This window comes from Mandrillus leucophaeus, unplaced genomic scaffold (assembly GCF_000951045.1).
Source record: "Mandrillus leucophaeus isolate KB7577 unplaced genomic scaffold, Mleu.le_1.0 Scaffold416, whole genome shotgun sequence".
NCBI lineage: Eukaryota > Metazoa > Chordata > Mammalia > Primates > Cercopithecidae > Mandrillus > Mandrillus leucophaeus.
This window is the reverse complement of record NW_012104432.1, coordinates 1378945-1400005: the sequence shown is the minus strand read 5'-3', so window position 1 is coordinate 1400005 and position 21061 is coordinate 1378945. Positions and strand designations below refer to the sequence as shown.

General features: G+C 46.5%; 1 protein-coding gene across 1 annotated transcript in view; it reads right to left on the bottom strand.

Annotated features, from left to right (window-relative positions):
- Positions 1 to 18377, bottom strand: part of DCDC2C (doublecortin domain containing 2C) — a 100247-nt gene extending 81870 nt beyond the window's left edge. The window contains exons 1-3 of the mRNA XM_011992688.1: positions 18238 to 18377; positions 13682 to 13810; positions 365 to 502 (exon numbers count right to left, since the gene is read on the bottom strand). Of these exons, the coding sequence (XP_011848078.1) occupies positions 365 to 502; positions 13682 to 13810; positions 18238 to 18377 (407 nt within the window). The remainder of the gene's footprint in view (positions 1 to 364; positions 503 to 13681; positions 13811 to 18237) is intronic.
- Positions 18378 to 21061: the final 2684 nt, after the last annotated feature.

The following is a 21061-nucleotide window of genomic DNA, read 5'->3' as shown; positions in this document are numbered from 1 at the left end:
CCAGGATGGTCTCGATCTCCTGACCTCGTGATCCACCCGCCTCGGCCTCCCAAAGTGCTGGGATTACAGGCTTGAGCCACCGCGCCCGGCCGCACATTTCAATTCTTGATCTCTAAGACTCCTGGTATCCCAGAGAAAAGCAGTGGACTCCGTGTAGATCTTGCTGTCCTTGTGAATACATCATACAAGAGCAGTTCCCTCACGGCTCATTTTTTAAAATCTAAAATTGTATCATATATAAGATTATTACATTTCACTACTGAAAAGTAACCAATAGCTGAACTGGACCTATTTGGGAGAGATACTTGGGAAAAGGCTAATTTTTTCCCAAAACTCAACAAAGAAAGGTACAAAGCATGCTCACTGTTGGACCTCACTGGGCACCCTTGGAGACTTCCAGTAAGGAAAATATTTGAAGGTCTCCAGTCCCGCAGCAACATAAAAGTGATTGTCTTGCAAATCCTTTGAGTCGCCCAAAAGATGCCCATTCATTGTAAATAATCTGTAAAAACAGAAAGAAGAAATGGGATAGAGACTTGAGGACCAGTAGCAAGTATTTGTGCCTACACTACGACTAGTGCACAGACCGCTGGACAAACAGTGCTCATCATAAGCAAGTGTTATCCAAATGGGCCAATTAAACCCGACGGGAGCTGCTCTTCCAGGATTAGACTTGCTTTCCACTCTTAGATTTTTTAAATAAAGTATATTTTTAATTATATACAAGTGCTCAGAGGCTCTTGAGAACATGTTACACTCTTGGTTAGTGTTCAATTAATTTTAACTAATAACAGCTAAAATTAATACAAATTGGCCCATATTGTTAGAACAATACTTGGAAAACAAACCAGGATTTATTAGCAAATAATATGCATTTTTATAAGCACCAAAAGACTAATATTAGTCTCCTTTTTACTCAGTAATCCTTTTCGGCAGGTACTCCTTCACTAGTTTATTTAGAAATGATTCCATTAATTCAATGCTGAGCCTCCATATGCATAAGACGATGAGGCAGGCAATGCATTGATAAAAATAAGCATAAGAAAGTCTCTGCCTCCCCAAAGTCATATGAAACCATAAAACAGAAGCACGCAAAAGCCCACAAAGCTAAATATGACAAGAGAAGTGCAAACGGTTGGGGTCCAAGAGGAGAAAGGCTGAGCCCAGTTGCAGGCTTCACAGAGCTGGAGGAATTTGCAATGGGGTCGGGAGGGTAAGTGGGATTTCATCACTACAGACGGGATGAAGCCATCTTGGCAGGAGGGTGCTGTGCACAAAGTCAGAAGCCAGGGCGGGGAGGGGAGCTGACAGTCACTGAGGGTGAGGTGCAGGCACAGCCGTGAATGCGCAGGACAGGGGCGGTTTCCAAAGGGCCTTGAATTCCGGGGAGGAGCATTTATCATTAATTGCAACGGAATGAAGATTTCCAAGGAAGAGGGGATAAGGGCTATGTTTTAGCACTAGTGAGCGGGCAGCTGTGGCCAGGACATGACTGAGGAAGAACTGCCCCTGTGGGAGGAGGCTCAGAGCTTCTGCAAGAGCCTGAGATGAAGGAATGAATCAGGGCAGGAAATGCAGGAGCAGAACAAGAGAAGAAATGCAGGGGGCATGGAAAGGAGGAATCTACAGAACCTATCCCTCCGCAGAGCTGGGCGTCAGAGCTGCCCAGAAGGCTAGCTTCAGAGTGCTGGGCCCCACCGCAGAGCTCCCAGCTCAGGAGGCCTGGATAAGGCCTGTGTGTGGCATTTCTAACAAGCTCCTGGCTGACACACTGCTGATGTTCCTGGACCCCATCCCGAGAGCCGCTGCCTGAGACTGACCCTAGAGGCATCAAGACGGGAACCTGGGAGAGGCATGGCGGAGCTGCACCTGGGGGCCCGCCTGGAACAGAGGCTTCCATGATAAACCCAATGCTTGGAATTCTGTTCTCCTCCCGCCGGGACCTGGGGACAGTCAGTCCTCTCTGGTGGACTTGAACAGCCAGTGCCAGAATCCCCAGGAGTAAATCAGGAACATGCAGAAGCCTCACCAGGGAAGTGGGGGACTGACGGTGGTCCTAAGGAGAGGGTGTCCCCAAAGCGACTGCTCCCGGGGGCCAAACAGCAAGGCTCTGAAGGGTGGGAACAGACGAACCAAGAATTTACACACAAATATGCAAAATGACATCAAACAGATGGCAGATATTCCCAGCATGAAACAAGAATATGAAACCATAACACAGAAGCAAGTAGAAATACTGATGTGAAACTCAAGTCGTGGAAAGAAAGATCACAATAGGGGTGAATCGTAGAATGGACATGGAGGAGGTGCAAGCTGCTGTTTGGAGGTAAAACTGAGGAACGCCCTTAGAGGAAAGGAGGGAGGAAGAAAGAAACAGGATCCGCAAAAGAAGAGCTAAGAAATGAGGGTGAGCAGACGTGCCAACACCAGCGATAAGAATCCCAAAAGGAAGTTACAGTAAGAGTGGAAGGAGAAAATATGTATAGAAATCATGAAAACTAATTTCCCGGAATTGAGGAAAGAGGACAAGCCACAGGTAAAAGAGTCCACGGATGTCAAAGAACAGAAACTACAGGAAAACTCGCCGGCAGACACCTGGGTGTGACACCCAAGGTCACAGACGGCATCCTCAAGGCGCTGGGGAGGAAGACCTGGCCGCACCGCCTAGCAGGACAGGACTGACTGAGGCCTTTTGGCAGCAACACAGACAGGAAAGACGCTGATATTTTCAAAATCTAGAAGGAAAGAACACTAAAGCCAGCCAGACCCTCAGGTAAACACAAGGGACGAGATAAAAATGTCCTCAGGCTTACAAGGCCTCAGGACATTTGCCACACAGACCCATGCCAAGAACATTTTTAGAGGACGTGGTTAAACAAGAGGGACAGCGAATCCAGGAGTTGCTATGAGAATGGTGTGAAGTAAAGGTGACCAAATATAAGGACCAATTTGCTTTGTATTTTTTTAAAAAGCTAAGATCAAAGAAAACATATTCATCATAACCCAAACTTCAAATTCTCAATCACAGCCATGAGATAGGGGCTGTTGAGGGGAGCCAAGGGACATAAAATTGTGCTTATGTTCTTGGCTAGGGACGAGGAAGACACAGAAATCAATCAGCTCAGAATCTCCAAGGCTTGGCAACTGGCAGATGAGGGAGAAGATGTGTGCAGTGTCCAGTGTGGGTCCAGGGATTCTGGGTGCCCAGCAGAATGATGGAGCCGGGAACAGGCAGAGGAAGGCAAGGAGTGGGGCTGATGGCTTGGGGTGGAGGCGGATAGAGGAGAAAATGAGCTGTCAGCAACTGGGTAACGGTAAAAAATGCACCTGAAAAAACTCAACTGGAATGTCTCCGCATAAACCAAAGGCATTTCAGGTTTTCCTTCCAGCAGCAGGGGCCTTGCAGGAATGAAGCTGGTTGTTTTTGTTTGTTTGTTTGTTTGTTTGTTTTTGAGACAGAGTCTCGCTCTCTCCCACAGGCTGGAATATAGGGGCACCATCTCGGCTCACTGCAAGCTCCGCCTCCCGGGTTCATGCCATTCTCCTGCCTCAGCCTCCCGAGTAGCTGGGACTACAGGCGCCCGCCACCACGCCCAGCTAATTTTTTTTGTGTATTTTTAGTAGAGACGGGGTTTCACCGTGTTAGCCAGGATGGTCTCGATCTCCTGACCTCGTGATCCGCCCGCTTCGGCCTCCCAAAGTGCTGGGATTACAGGCATGAGCCACCGCGCCCGGCCGAGGCTGGTTGTTTTTACGTTCATTTGTTTGCTTCTAGGAAGTTGTGTTCTTTTCATTCAGGGATGGAACCATAGATACCAAAGAAGAGGACTCTGGGTGGCTCAATGCAAGACTTGGGAGGTGCCCGCTGAGTAAGACAGAGCCATGGCCACCAAACTGTGGTTTAAACCCTACAGGGCCAGCAGGACATCTGGCCGCCCACACACTGGAGGAACAAACGGTTCAGGCATGTTCCCCTCGGACTCTTCCCTAAACTCATCTCGGCCTCATTTTCTTCTAAGAGAGGTACAAAGTCTACTCACAGGGTGAAGGGTAAGTAGAAATTCCTCAGTGGGATAAGACAGGAAGGAAGTTCCAGATAGAAAATGACACATCCATCCATGTGAAAATGTGAGCCTGTATGTGATGTTCAGATTACACCTACACAGACATACAAATGTGAGCTGGGACGTCACATACAGAGAACGGCGGTTTTTACTAAAGTGTGAGTCTCACAGAAATGAACAGTAAGAATGTGGATATCAAATGAGATCATGCACATAAATCAAAGTGTTTTGCATCATAAAATGCTAAACACTAGGTATTTCGATCATTACTTGTATCAGAAAAACTGAGGACTAAATGAAACAGCCATTTGCAAAATTGTTTTGTAAATTGGAAAACATTACAAAAATGTCTATTAAATGATTTTTAATGAACCTTAAAGATTGGGGATATAGTAGAAAATGTAAATATCTCTAAATCCTTTACCAATAAACAGCCAATTTGGCTGTTTTCCCAAAATAAAGGTACAGTCTATCTCACAGGAATTTTAAAATATTTATGTTTAATGAACTTCCTTTTCAAGACCATGTAGTGATTAAAAGATAGACCTGATTTTCAGCTAAGGCTTCAAAATCTCTGGAAGCAGGGTCTCACTGGGCACCCTGAACCCTGGACTCCCAGTCCCTGGGTCTCAGCTGTTAGTTCAGCTAGTTTCCCCACTATTAAGGGACTAAAAAAAAAGATATTTATCAGACAGGGTCCCAAACTTTAAGGAGCTTAAAATACAGTGGATAAGAGATGACAAGTCCACAAATAACCACAGTCCAAGGTTGATGGGCTATTTATCAGGAAGCTGAACCCAGGACTCAATCTTCAGGTCTCTCCTCCAACACTAACTCCATCCCACCCAGCACCTCAACCGCCAATACCATCCACAACACTCAGACCGTGCGTCCGTTTCTCCAGCCCGACCTCTTCCCTGACTTCACACTCACATATCCAGCCTGGCACATCCCCACTCTGACGTCCAATATGCCTCGCCAACTGGACACATCCAAAAATTCATTCTGAACTCCCCCAAAACCTGTTCCTCCTCCCACTTCCCCTTCTCAGGAATGGTACCGACAGTCACTCAGCTGCTCTGATCAGAAGGCTGGTAGTCTTCCTCCTTTCTCCCTCCTCTCCCCTCCCGCGTTGCCTCCCCCACCACACACTCCCCACCCCCACCCCACCCCCACCCCCACCTCTCACTCACTCTTCCTGCATGAGGTTGATCAGCAAGCCCCATCACCTACAGTAACGCAGCCAGAACCTGCCTGCCTTGGCCCCAGCCACTGTGGTCTCCCCGGGATCACCTGCAGGAGCCTCTAAACAAGTCTCCCATCCCACCCCGTAGTCAGGTGACGACACTCCCTGCTCAGAACCCGCCAATGGATTCCCACCACACTCACTGCCCAAGCCTCTCAGCGAGGTCTACAAGCCAGTCTTCACTCCCGGACTCAGCAGCTCCCACCCTCCCTCACCAGGCACTGCCCTGCCACCGGTGGCTTCCCACTGCGGAGCCTGTGCGCCTGAGGGTCCCTCTGATCAGGACGATCTCCATCCAGATCACGATGCGTTTTACTTCTCTGTGCTATTCAGATGTGTTCTCAAATGTCACCTCCTCAGAGAAGCCTGCCCTGACCAGCCCAGTCACTCACCCCAAGCCCGGCCCTGCTTCATTCCTCTGTGCTGCCCTTCACGGGGCATTTATCAGGGATCTGCTCCTGAGCGTGCATCTGTCGTCTCTCCACTAGACAACGTCTGCCCTGCGAGGACCATACTCACCCCATCCCCTTAGGGCTTAGATGGAAACCCCTCAAGTGCTCAATAAATATTTGTTGAATCGATCAACAAATAAAGAAAGGTTCAGTATGTAGTGCAGCCAAAGACTTCACTTCTACTTTGAGATGGGCGAGGTCAGGCCACACCCAGCGTGTCCAGTGTGTGCCCTGCACCTTGCACCTACGCCGGGATGGGGCTACTGCCTGGGCCAGGAAGATGCACAGGACACGCTGTGCTGAGCCAGAAGTGACATCCACTGGGGCAAGCAGCTGCCACTAACAGTGGTGGCCAGGCTGCTCCATGACAATGGTCCGCTTCGTCTCCCTCAGACCTCTCACTGCCTCTGGGGTGGGGGCCTCTCTCTTTCCTAATCAGGCTAGTCAAGACCAGCAAACTCAAGTTCATGGGTCACCATGGTCTCTCCAGAATGACTGTCACCTAAATCACGGATGCTGATGTTCAAAACACCTGCTAGTGGATAAGGGACAGCTGTGCCCATGACACAGGGCAGCATGACTGACGCTGAGCCCTGCACAGAAACCGAGGCAGGAAGCCCCTGCCTCAGAGGGGCCAGGGGCCAGCTCACAGGTGTGGGCCACGGGAACACACATGCGTGTGCTGTGTACATGTATGTCCCGCCCTGGCATTCATCATTAGCTCTTAAAACATCGTAAAACTCTGCATGTAGCCACCAGGGCCATCTGTAAGTGCTGCAGCCCTGGGTATCCACACCTGTCTCCCAGCATTTTCCAAAAAGTTTCACTATGGCCAGGCCCTGCTTCCCTCAGGGCCCTCACGCCTCCTCGCTGCTATGGCAGGCCATTGTCCACACAGCCCCCCCACCCCAGAACACCTCCGTTACTTCCATTACCCATTTCTTCAGAACCCAGGACAGACCCTCCTTCAACTCCCAGCTGCGTGGGCCTTCTGCTCTGAGAGCTCTCACGGAGCTCAAGGTCCTCCTCTGTCTCACTGGCCAGGCCCCAGCACTGCCTCCGATTGCAGTGCAACTGTTTCCCTTAGGGGATCCGTCTCCCAGCAAGGCTGTGCGATCCTGAGTGTCAAGGAGCATGTTCTTGCAGATGTTTTATCACCTCCCGGCTCCTAGAATAGTGTGCGGTGCAGAGTATACACTCCACGAACAGTGGGAAACTGAAAACGGACAGTGGAGATCATTCCACTTCAGTCTCAGAGAAATTCACAAGAATAGCTCATCACCTTTTCCTTCCAGCAGGTGGCATGGAAAGAATTTTCACAACTGTTGACCTCAGGCAACTTGCCCTCTTTCACCCTCCATGGCCCCCACTCCATGCTAAACATCATTCCTTTCTTAGAGTGGGTCGTGCTGGTCCCCATCCACTCCCACTTTCCCTGGCCAGGGCCTGGCCTAGGTGAGGCACAAGAGGCCCACAGGGTGCTGATGTGAGAAGGTACCCTCCTGCCCCGACTCCTCCAGGTCCTCCAGTTCTTACAGCACGCATCTATTCTGGGAGGTCTCTCAGTCTGGGCTCCCCCAGCGGTGTGCTTCCTCTCACGAACATGCCGCCCTCGCCGTGACTGCTCATGTGACATGTTTCCTCTCTGCTGGCTGCACTGGGGCTGAGGACCGAGCCTGTTCTGCTCACGGCTGCATCCCTGGTGTTCAGCCAACAGCCTCTACGAGCACCTTTTCCCAACCGAGATCAGCAATCGTCTCGCATAGAGACTTACAGAATTTCACTTAAGTATTTCTCTGGGCTGTTTGGATGCATTATGCCAAAAGTTCAAACTATCCAATAAATCAAGGAATTTTAATACACTACAAATAATTAGCCTGGGCAACATGGCAAGACCTCATCACTACCAAAAAAAAAAAAAAATTAGTCATGAATGGTGGCTTATACCTGTAGTCCCAACTACTCAGGAGGCTAAGGTGGGAGGATCCTGTTAGCCCAGGAGGTCAAGACTGCAGTGAGCTGTGACTGCGCCACTGCACTGAGCCCGGGCAACAGAGTCTCCTAAAAAAAGAACAGGCTTAGTTTCTAACCCACACAAGGAAAAGGTGTGACGGAAATCTCAGCTGAATCATATTGGCATTATCTAAAGGATGATAAATACAGAGAAATATAAATAATTTCTCAAATGCATGAGAAACAGTAGCTGCAGTTCCCATTCAAAAGTAACACGCATATTGATTTTTTTTAACTCTGTTAATGTGCATATTGCTTCACTCCTTCAAGCTTAACATTTGTACTTTCTAAGCATTTCCTTTATTTCTAAGCTCTGCACTTTTTCTAAACCCAACCATAAAAAACTAATTTAAGTCCAGGAAAAAAAAAAATGAGCTTATTGATCTAACGTCTTTTTTACTCTTTAAATATTCTATTCCCTTCCTTACTTCTACCATACAAGAATTTTCTCTGCTACTTTCACTACTATCATTCTGCATGTGATACTTAAGATTTATTCCAAGGCTGGGTGCAGTGGCTCATGCCGGTAATCCCAGCACTTTGGGAGGCCGAGGCGGGCAGATTACCTGAGGTCAGGAGTTCAAGAGCAGCCTGGCCAACATGGCGAAAACTCCTCTCTACTAAAAGTACAAAAATTAGCCAGGCATGGTAGCAGGCGCCTGTAATCCCAGGTACTCCGGAGGCTGAAAGAGGAGAATTACTTGAACCTGGGAGGTTGAGGTCGCAGTGAGCCAAGATTGTGCCATTGCACTCCAGCCTGGGCAACAGAGCAAGTCTAAAAAAAAAATAAGTAAATAATAAAAAATAGATTTCTTCCACTATCGTTTCTGGCTTCTCCTAGAATTATACACAAGTCTATCTACTGCACAGAGCCTTATTTCTTTGAGAATAATATACTAATATTTATAGCTGCATTCTGGGAGTATGGAGGTATTCCCAGTACAGATTTGTGCACAAGCATCTAACTTCCACCTGCTCATCACCACTGCCATGAGGTTACTCATCGCTCTACTGCTCTAAACGGCTCAACAGTTTACATCCTACTCAAAAGTGGACATCAGTTTTCATTGATGGTATCACAACTGTTGACTGCAAATCACTCTTGAATGTTTTTAATCTACCCCCATGGGAGAGTTAAATGACAAAAGCATAAGGCAGGATTAACTGTTTCTGCTCCTCCTCCACAGCAGCTACCATCAGGGGACCATCGCTGCCCACGGCAGGCTCCTCCTAACTCTCCTTGCTGCACGGCGTTTTCCCACTTCTCAGCCTGGAAGATCTTCATCTCCCCTGCACCTTCTCAGCCCCTCCCAGGGCAGTCCTTCACACCTCATTATCGCCCAGAAGCGTCCCCAGGTGGATGTCTCAACCTTGCCTCTAGAGCCTCTTGACCTCCCGGCCTCCCACTCTCCCACTTCACCTTCCTCTAATCTGCACCAACAGCCAGACCCTGGGCCGGACGCCACCCAACTGGCTCTGGCTTCACGTCCACGCCAGCAATGGCTTCGCCTGCTGCGACATGAGCCCCCATCCCTGCCTGTCCCTCCCTGCCCTCACCTCGTGGACCAACCGCCCATCTGCCTTCTCCTCTCTCGTCCCCAGCTTCTGAGTGCCCCAGAGTACATGTAACTGCAGGCTGGTTCCGCTACAGATCTTCAGCGCGCAGTCCAGCAGGGCCCTCAACCCTGCTCGGCAACCCTCCCACTCCGTGTCCCTCCCGCTGCCCCATTCTCCTTCTGTCCATTCGCAAGACACAGCCTTCTCCCTTTTTAGAGTCCATTAGGCATTAATTTGCCACCTTCCTTCCCTCCTACCTTAAAGCTTTCCGTACTTGCACCAATCCTCACCTCCACCCCTGCCTTGCAGGAAGGGTGGCTCCCCAACCTCACACGGCTTATGCATCCATCCATCCTCCAGGTCACACCCTCTTCCACCTGCTCAGGGTCTGGCTCCTATGCCCCTCCTTCCTCCACCTTCTCCCTCAGGACAGAGGTGTGCTCAGGCCCCTCGTGTTCAGCGGTGACCATGTCATTGCTCTGAGCCCCTCAAGCCACAATCCCGCATCACCCTTCTCTCCCTGTTTCACAGACATGTACCCCCTACACTCCCATCTCTGCTTTCTCACCCACCACTCCAGCCCGCCCACAGGACCTGGCTTCCATCTCACAGTGCCGGTGGCCACCTGCTAAGTGCAGGCAGAGAGCGCATTCTAGATCTCGTCTCCCTGGCCTCAGCTGTGGTGTTCGCTGGAAGCTAATCCAGCCCAGGCATCCAGGTTGTGCCTTCCTGGGCCGCTGCCTCCACTCTGGAGTCTGCAGCTCTTCTGCACGCCCCTCTGTGGCTTCCCTTTATCTCCCACTCCAAACTACCCCCAAGAACTCCACCCCCAGCTAGTTGACGGATCCAGGACTGGGAACAGGCAGAGGGCCAGGAGTCCATAGCCACAGAACACGAGGCAAAAAGAATTCAAGAAACCGCATCCGGGGCAAAGGCAGGATCAGGTGCCACGTGGTCAGATGAGGCACCAACGGGCAGGGCCACATACACGTGGAAATCCATTCCAGCATCAGGACCACGAGGGCACGAACTTGAGGCCAGAGAGATGCCAAGGAAAACAGAGCTGCCCTTATAGGATACCCAAAACCTTGCCTGTGGACAGAACAGGGGCATAAAAAGAACCCATGAGAGGAGGATTCTTGTCTTTGTTTTATATGGTTTGACGTTTCTGGCTTCTTGTGAAAACTCTGACCACAACAGCCCCACATTCTCACAAAGTGACAAGCAGTTGATGGAAGACCCCACAGGCACCTGAGCTGCCCACCTTCTCCAGGCCAGCTCCCGGGGGTCTCACCCACACACAGCTCCACCGATACTGAGTTCACACATCCCCACTCGAAAACTCCAGCTTCCATCTCCGTCTGCAGCCCAGGCCTGCGGGTCCCACAGGCATGTCTGAGTTGATTCTTTAACTTGTTATCAACAACCAAACCTGCTCCACTGCAGGACTCCCCACCTCAGAAAAGATCTCTCACTGGTGCGGTTGCTCCAGTACAATATTGGAGGAATAATAACTCTTCCAATCCATGAACACGGTATCTTTCCATCTACTGTATCTTTTTCAAGTTCTTTCATCAATGTTTTATAGTTTTCAGTGTAGAGAGCTCTCACTTGCTTGGTTAAATTTATTCCTAAGTATTTTACTCTTTTTGGTGCTTTGGTAAATGGGATTTTTCTCTTAATTTCTTTTCCAGATAGCTTGTTGAGATTATGTGGAAACACAAGTGATTTCTGTATGTTGGTTTTGTAACCTGCAACTTTACTGAATTCTTTTATCCTAACAGTTTTTTGGTACAGTCTCGGGTTTTCTATATATAAAATCATATCATCTGCAAACAGATTATTTGACTTCTTCCTTTCCAATGTGGATGCCTTTTGTTTCTTTTTCTCGTCTGGTTCCTCTTGTTAGGACTTCCAGCCTTATGCTGAATGTAAGTGGTACAAGTGGGGCACCTTTATCCTGTTTCTTAGAAGAAAAGCTTTCAGCATTTTACCGTTGAGTATGATGTTAACTGTGGGCTTGTCGTGTTTGGCTTTTATTATGTTGAGATATATTCTTTGTATACTAATTGGCTGAGAGCTTTGATCGTGAAAGGTTGAATTTTGTCCAGTGCCTTTTCTGTATCTATTGAGATGATCATGTGATCTCTTTCATTCTGTTAATAAAAGTGAGGTGTAAAGTTAGATTGTTTGAGATCTTTCTTTTTCCTTAATATAGGCATTTTTCTTTTCTTTTTTTTTTTTTTTTTTTTTTTTTTTGAGAGAGTTTTGCTCTTGCTGCCCAGACTGGATTGCAATGGCGCAAGCTCAGCTCACTGCAACCTCCACCTCCCAGATTCAAGTGATTCTCCTGCCTTAGCCTCCCAAGTAGCTGGGATTACAGATGCCCGCCACCATGCCTGGCAATTTTTTGTATTTTTAGAAGAGACAGGGTTTCACCATGTTGGCCAGGCTGGTCTTGAACTCCTGACCTCAGGTGATCCACCCGCCTCAGCCTCCCAAAGTGCTGGGATTACAGGTGTGAGCTACCCCGCCTGACCAATATAGGCATTTTCTTTATAAAATTCACTCTTAGAACTGGTTTTGCTGAATCCCGTAAGTTCTAGTATTTATTTCCATTTTTGTTGCTCTCAAGATATTTTTTTATTTCCCTTTTGATTTCTTCCTTGACCCAATGGTTGTTTAGGAGTGCATTGTTAAATTTCCACATATTTGTGAATTTTCCAATTTTCCTCCTGTTACTGATTTCTAGTTTTGTATCATTATGGTCAGAAAAAATACTTGATATGATTTCAATCTTACATTTGCTAAGACTTGATTTGTGGCCTAATATGATTTATCCTGGAGAATGCTGTGTACACGTGAGAAGAATGTGTATTCTGCTGCTGGTGGACAGAATGTTCTGAAGTCTGTTAAGTCCATTGGGTTTATATTGTTATTCAAGCCCACGGTTTCCTTATTGACTTTCTGTCTGGATGATGTATTCATTGTTGAAAGTGGGGTACTGAAGTCGCCTCCTATTATTGTATTGCTGTCTACTTCTCCCTTCAGTTCTGGTAATACTTGCATATTATATATTTAGGTGCTCCAGTGATGGCTGCATATCTATTTATAACTGTTGTATATTCTTGATGGACCGACCCTTTTAACATAATGTGGTGACCTTCTTTATCTCTTGCTGCAGTTTTTCACATGATGTCAGTTTTGTCTGAGGTAAGTCCAGCTGCCCCTGTTCTCTTCTGGTTTCCACTTGCATGGGACAGTTTTCCCATCCCTTCACTTTCAGCCTGTGCATGTGGTTAAAGCTGAAGGCCGACCCAGATTATCCTCACAGCCACCTGGCTCACAGCCCATCTCTCACCTCCCACCTTCAATCCATCATCACGATGGACGACCACCACTGTGAGCCTTCGTTCACACAATTGGGACCCACTGGCTGCAAGACAGCAAGCCCCTTGCCTGGTCTGTAAGGTATTCATGGGACCTACGTTCTGGCCTGGGGGCTGGCCGCTTCCCTCACAACACTGCTGAATTCCTGTGACGACACTGTGGTGTTTCCTCAACACACTCTGCTTGTTTGTGCCTCATCGACTGTCACAACCATAATCACAAACTCATTTCATGCCTACTATGCACTGAGTGTTATGCTAAGCACTTTACACATATTAGGACCCTTGGAAGTAGGTATTATTATTTCCAGGTTTCCAGATAACAAAACAAGCATCGAGGAGTTAGGAATGTGCCCGAGGTAACAGAGACACCGACAGCGGAGAGGAGATTTGCTCCATGTCGAACCCCCAAGCCCATGCTAGAAGCCATTACACACACTAACTCCCTCCCACGTGCTCTTCTGTCCCATGAAATTCATTTCCCCCATCTCTGCCAAGACTCAATCCAAACACCAGCTCCCACAGGCCTGGCTCCTCCAGACCAACTGGGAGGCCTCATTATATATATATATATACACACACACACATATACACACACACACACACACACACACACACATATATATATATACACACACCAACTGCAGTATTCTAGCAACTTGAAAGGTTGGCCCACTCAGTAGGGGTTTCAGGGAGCAAGACTCCTTTTAGCAATGCTGTATTCTCCACCCCTAGCACACAGTAGATGCTCAATGGTTTGCTGAATGAATAAATGAATGAGGCTGGTTAAAAGTAAGTATAAAACCAAGATTGAAAAAATACTATCAGCTTGAAGAATGAAAATTAAGAGTTTATGGTGAATCATTTTAGACCTTGCTGGTCCAGGCAGAAAACTCTCATAGAAAAGAATAAACACAAGCTGCCGCCCCCTGGCTGTCCTATAGGCAAGAGTCTCCTTACTTCCGAACGCCTCCTAGAGGGAAGACTTTTTCTCCGATCGTGGCCAGCACGATGTCCCAGTCGGACAGACTAAATTTGGGTATAATGATTTTTGCAGGTGGAATAAATAATCTTCCATTTGTAAAAACACTGTAAGGATAAAAAGAAAAGCATCCATTAATACGTTAAGTTTCAGGGGGAAACATTGAAAATTCAATACATATATAATTAAAGAACTGTAAAAACAATGGGATGCACTAAGTAGCCTCCAATACTACATATCATGCCCTATTAAGGACTTTATCAAGCTGTACAGAATGTCACAGAGCCTGGTGACAGATGTGTGTGTGTGTGTGTGTGTGTATGTGTGTGTGTATGTATATGTGTGTGTATATATATATATATACACACACACGGTTTTGTTGTAGATGAAAACCTCAACAGTGGGCTACAGAAAGTGAAGGTGCCTTAAGGTTAACAGTGGTTGTGAAACCGGGAAAGTTCCCTTGTCCCCCTCGCAGAGCATGCGATGGGGGTGTGGCTCGCTTTTTCAGTGCCCCACTGCTCCAACCTCTAGGGGGCGCATACAGACCGGCAGGCTGTGGGGCTCCAACTCCACAGTTGTGACATTCTGGGCAGCTTGATAAAAATGTGGGCATTTTATAAAATCTAAAATGCCCAGATGAATAGAACATAACTCCACTTTTTATAAAACATGTCTCCCACTACTATAATGGGTAAAATGAAAGAAAATTGTGTCCATTTGGAAAACAGGCAGACAATTTTGCCTGAAATAATGTAGCTGCTTTCCCTTTCTCGGGAGCCGAGATCATCTCCCAAAGAAAATAACATGTATTCCTTTGAAAAGTTAATAGGAACCGCTTATTTCACTCCTGAGTTTTAAGGCAACTTCAGTATAATCTTAGGGGTGTTAGTTTATTGTTTCTATGTGTAGAGGGAGAGGAAGTGCTTAGAAGATTTTCAAAACCCATCACAAAGTTAGTAGTGTTCATGAGACTATGCCGTAATCAAAGACACATGCAACAGTTTCAATCTCTTGTAATTCCCATTAAAATAATGTAAAATACAAGATGTATTGTTTAAGTCTAAAAAGAATAAATGATATCCTTGATATCCTTTAAGAATAAGTAAGCTCAACTTTGCAATTCTGGTTAATTTTTTTACATTATAATTTACTGTTACTGCCATTTTTTCTTTTTCCTTAAATGCAAATTACTTAGAATTTGAGAAATATCTCTCTTTAGAGTAAATATAAATCTTAATTGAATATGTTTGTCACAATAAAGAGAATCTATTTTCTCTGCTAAGGTTTTGTGGCAAAAGAGGCTTCCAATCAACCCAGAGTCCAACTTATTCCATATTTAAGATGCTGCCCACAAGAAGTCATAAAAAGAAATGTTCTATGCAAGTTATATCAGAGTTTATCCATGTGCTATTACAATTACAATAAAGATTTGCTACAATGTTTTCAACTATTGGTTTTCCTAACTGGTTTAGGCTGCAAGTTTTTATAAATATAGATTACTAAGAGGAATAAAATAATAAATGTTTAAACAAGGTCTTGCTATATTTTGTCTCGATTTTTAAGAAATTTAATTTATAGTCTTATCCTGAGTATTGAGAAACAGGCAACCAACCCACTGCTGATGCAGCTGAAAATCAGCACAGTCTTCTTGAAGAACACTTGGGCAAAATAGATCAATGTAATATAACGGATCAATAACCACTGACCCACTCATCCCACACCATGAAATCCACCCCACAGGAGAGTGGACAAAGATTTAGAGGTGAAGGTCTTTCTCACATAAAATGTCTAAGTATGGAAGACTGGTCAAATAAATTATGCCACAGTCACACCATAAAGTATACAGCCATTAAAATTTGTTTATGCAGAATTTATATCTACAGGGGAAAAAGGGTCAAATATAATTAATGTCGTAGACAAAAACCACAACAGTGGGCTACAGAAAGAGCACTAGGAGTGAAGGTACCTTAGGGTTAATAGTGGTTGTGAAACAGGAAAGTTCCCTTGTCCCCCTCGCAGAGCGTGCGATGGGATGTGGCTCGCTTCTCCAGTGCCCCACTGCTCCAACCTCTAGAGGGGCATACAGACAGGCAGGCTGTGGGGCTCCGACCCCATGGCAGTGTCTAGGGGTAAACGTTTCCAGCTCCTGAAGCCCCGGGGGGGTGGGGTGTTACAGGCTGCTCTTTCAGTTTAGCCGTAGGTGGCTTGTGTTAATCAGCTCAATTATACCCCTGCCTTGTCGCAAAGACAAAGGGCTTTGTATCCTGGGTTCTGGCCTTGGCGTACCAGAAGAATTGGACCATATGTGCACTTGGAGAATGAGTGCAAGGTTTCAATGAGTGCAAGTAGCTCTCAGCAGATGGGGGAGCCAAAAGGGAGATGGTTTTTCCCTGGAATCAGGCCTCTCAGCACCCCAAGTTTCCTCCAACTGCCCAGCCAAACTCCGTGCTGGTCTGCCTTTGGTGGCCTGCCGGTGTGCCGGTGCCTGTTCGTGCGTCCCTCTTGACGCACCACTTGTGTGTTCCTCCACCGATGTGCTCCTCTCGACGTCCAGCCATTTCTGTCTCTGCCTTGCTAGGGTCTCGAGTTTTTATAGGCACAGGATGGGGGCATGGCAGGCCAGGGTGGTCTTGGGAAATGCAACATTTGGGCAGGGAAACAAAAATGCCTGTCCTCACACATGTCCCCTGGGTAGAGCCCTAGTCAGGGACCACGCCCTCCTCTCCCCAGCACTTCCCTTCCCCCTTCTGTATCGTTTAAAGGGGCCACACTCTTCCCTTCCCAGCACTTCTGTATCAGTTGTCTCTGAGGGATGGGATAACTGCAGATTTTTATTTTATTCTTTATGCTTTTCTAGATTTCCATTTTATTCTTTATGCTTTTCTAGATTTCCGCATTTTTATAATAAGCCTGTAAATACAAAAACCTGTAAAATTTTTTGAATTTTTAAGATAAAGAGAAGAAACAATAATCTGATTTATAAACTGGGAAATGGCAAGTTCAGAGGGAGAAATGGACTTCACACATCTCTAAAAGTTTGCTGGTTGAGCTGAAGAATGAACCTAGACCAATATCACCATGCTGGGTTTGGGGCCCGTGTTGTTCAGGCAGAGATGATCCATCTTCCAGGTAGCTGAATGAACAACTCCATCTAAAACACCCAGAAAACAGTTTCCCTGAAAGTCTGTGGTAGGTTGTAGATGAGCACATATCAAATCCCATCACTGGTAAATAAACACTGGTACATGTGAATTTTTGAACACCTGATACTCATTTTTGAAAGCACAATTTATATATGCTGATTAAAAAAAAAAAAACATATCCAAGATAAATTGGGTGGAAGGTACACAACAGTGCATGCAGTACACATATACCTATAAACGCCTGACCATGCACGGCGCATCCTAGGAAGAGAGCAGAAACTGTGACGCTGGTTCCCTCTGGGAGAATCACTAGAGAACTAGTGATATAAACCAAAAGACTTTTTTTTTTTTTTTCAGATAGACCAGTGGAAAAAATTTATTGCCCTTGGAGTGGGATGCTGAATACATCTCATCATATAGTTCATCTCAATTTAATTTCATTATCTCTCCTCTTTCTTCACACTTTGAATTTTCCTCAACTCTCTGCCAACAAAAACTTGCAATCTGATAGAGAAGTTGCACATACAATTATCTGTAATATAAATCAAACCCTTTGACAAGGGAGGAAAAACAAACATTAATTCTCTTTTTACTTTACTTCAATCTCATTGCTCAAAATGAATATTCAAAAATCAGGCATTTATCCAATCTGCCATTAATGTGAAACACATTGATGTGAACTGTCGATGGTGCACCAAATTATTTATTTCTTAACAAATAGCATCAGTTCAAATGTAGATTTTACTACTTATCGACTTATTTTTCTAACAAATTAGCAGTATTGGCAGGCTGAAATTAATTTTATTTTTTAAATTTTTTATTTTGGGAGACTTACTTTAAATGTATATCTCTTAAAACTATGTATTCACCATAGGCACGAGTCACTCTATTAAATAAGATGGTTTAAATAGAAACTCTGAAGAAAAGTTCAAAAGGCATAAAATTACTTTGTCAATGCACCTGTTTCTGTGTTGCTAATTTTTAATAGTAAATGGGGGGAAAATAAAACATTTTAAACATTTTAAATAGAAAATATTTCAGACTGTTTAAAATGGGAAGTAGCATATGGATCCAGGAATGGGTTTTGGTCAGGTGGGTTGGCAATGACAGCTGCCGTTTGCTCAGCACTGGCCATGCACACTTTATAGAGTCGTCTCTAACCTTTCCAGCAAATCAGTAGAGTAAGTCCTGCTCCCCCGTGACACAGATGAAGAACCTGGGCCTCAGAGAGGTTAAGGGGCTTCCCAGGCCACATGGAGGCCACATGGAGAACCGACGACCCAGCCCAGCTCCACCCGACCCTAATGCCCGCTGTGTTCCTTCCCCTGCATCCACTTCCCTCCACCCAGTTTTCTGTCTTCTCTGTTGAAAAGCAACGTAGAAGGCACCAGAAATGTGCTGCTTCGCTCCGAAATACACCGATGATGGTGGGGGAAGAAAGCCAGGGTCGTTTTTGTTTCTGTTGCCACGCTGTCTTCAAATAGCCATGACCCGCTGCGGTGAGGGAGTAAACGGGCCATGAGCACATTGTGTCATCCTGGACTGGTCGCCTGCACCCTCCCCTCATCCTGGGATGAAGGTCGCCTAATACTTGCTCCCAAGAACCAGGTCAAGTTCCAAGCTGAGTTGAATTGAAAAGTTCTGCACATTTGAAATCAGAAGCCATGGTCTCCAGGGCTGATTCCAGAACTAAATAGCTGTATCACTGGACCTGTCATTCCCCCGACTGAACTGTGGGCTGTCTGAGGACAAGCCTGCATCTGAGTCTCTCGGTCTCCCCAGGGCCTGCTGCCTGGGGGTACTCAATCAATTCTGGATGGGCGGTGGCGAGGGGTACAACATGGATGAGATGGAGGCATCAGGGATCAAATGAACAGATGAAGGGCCTTACTGTCTTTTGGCCTCTCTCTTCCATTTCCGAAACTGGAATAGGACTGCCTGCCTTATCTGCTCCACAGGCTTATAATGAAGGGAAAAGGAGGTTATGGGCATTCTGATTTGAAAAGGGTAATAAAGAGGCATTATTTTTAAAAACTAAGTTGTCATAATGGTTATTATTGTGTTTTTCTTTTTTTTTTTTTTTTTTTTGAGACGGAGTCTTGCTCTGTCGCCCAGGCTGGAGTGCAGTGGCCAGAGCTCAGCTCACTGCAAGCTCCGCCTCTCGGGTTCACGCCATTCTCCTGCCTCAGCCTCCCGAGTAGCTGGGACTACAGGCGCCCGCCACCTCGCCCGGCTAAGTTTTTGTATTTTTTAGTAGGGACGGGGTTTCACCGTGTCAGCCAGGATGGTCTCGATCTCCTGACCTCGTGATCCGCCCGTCTCGGCCTCCCAAAGTGCTGGGATTACAGGCCTGAGCCACCGCGCCCGGCCGTGTTTTTCTAAACTAAGATTTTGAGACAACCTGAAAAACACCGGAGTGATTTAAGTAACAGTTCAGTCTAATCCTAAACTTTCTCATTGAGAACTGCAGAATTCGTGGCACGTAACAACCCCGTCCATTTGGAAAATACACAATGCACAATGCACTGCGATTAAAATCATCAGGAAAAAACCTGAAACATTTGACCCACAACAAGCTCAGAAACCACCGGCTCTTGTGGGCCTGGACATCTGCTGGTTCGTGGGGAGAAACAGGTCAGCCCTCCAGCGGAGGAAAGAATTCCGAGTCCTCTGCCCGTCACAAAATCACTGCCTGCCCTGCAGGGGACAAACGTCCAATGCCCTTAACTGCCACTAAACTCAACAGGAGAAGTCACTCTGCCACCTGAACGGGGACTCCATCACACTTCTCATCGGTCCAGGACAACGCATCCTACCCTTACGGTCTCCTCTTCTCCCTCTTCATTCCTCCGAGTCCCCCACCTTCACCAGGGGTGGGTTTTCATCCTGTGCCTCGTGACTTGCCTCTTTCTCAGCCTCAAAACAGTTCTGTGGGATCTCTTCAAGCAGCACAATTTCCTTCTCAGTCCTACCACCCTGTAAATCTGCTAGGAAGGGATCTTCTCCTGAATCGGGGTATTAGAATCCACGGTGTCCCCAGGGACTCCTTCCTGCTCATCTATATTCCCCAACACTGTGTCCGACTTCCCTAAGTTCCTCTGCTTCCCTCCACCTGGCACTCACTTAACCAAGGACTTCCATCAGCTGTTAGGCAGGATTCCTCCTTCTTTGTGGATAAGAAACTCCATGGATATTAGATGTATTTGAGATGCAGAACCCTGTAAGATAGAAATAGATCCTTCCGTGCCCCTCCACAAGATTTGCAAACAATCATTTAAAACCAGAGGGACTTGAAAGGTATTGCCCTATATTTCCAGTCCATGCAACACTCGCATTCTGGCCACTAAAAAGCCAAATGGGAAAAAATATATCAGCTGGTCCGAGATCTGAGATCTATAAAAAAATTGTCAAACCCAGGCTTTCTTTGGTGCCTAATGCTAACACTGTCCTGGCCGTGATCACTTCTAACACAGTATTTCACAGTCATCATCAATGTGTGCACTGCCTTTTTTAGAATTCCCTACCATGAGAATTCCCCAGGCTTGTCACCTTCACCTGGGAAAATGAACCATATTCCTGGACCGTTATGGCCCAAGGATTTACTGAGGGCCCTACCTACTTCTCACACACCCTAAGTGCAAATCTGAAGGAGGCAAAATTCCCAGGAAACTCGACCGTAATCTAACTGTGGATGACCTCCTCCTATGTTCTGAAAGTGATAACAGCTCCCTTCTGCACGGTGAATGCCTCCTTAGGGCGTTAGCAAAAAGGGCCATGGAGTGGCTAGACACAAAGTTCAGTTATCCTCTCCGTGTGTCTGGTATCTGAGCTATGATATCTTGGTCACAGGAAAAAACAGTCTCTACAGACCAAGTTTCTAGTCTTCAACATTTTCCTTTCCTGGAAGCAAAAGAACAACTGGGCGTGGGGAAGTGGGGGTCCTGTGGGATGTGGTAGGATGCGGATGCCTAATTTCTCTCCAATTGCCTCCTCTCTTTAGGCCGCGATGAGGGAGCCATCCCTCGACCCAGCAGTAAGAAACTCCCTATCTAAAGACACTTGTGAGAACCTGAAGAGCTCTCTACTTTCACCCCCACCTTGAACTTCCCAATTACTCCCTGCCTTTGTCCTTCCTTGTGCATGAAGGAGAGGATCATGTCTTGGAGCCTTCTCCCCAAAACATCAAAACCTGGGTTGTGAGAGCTTCACCGA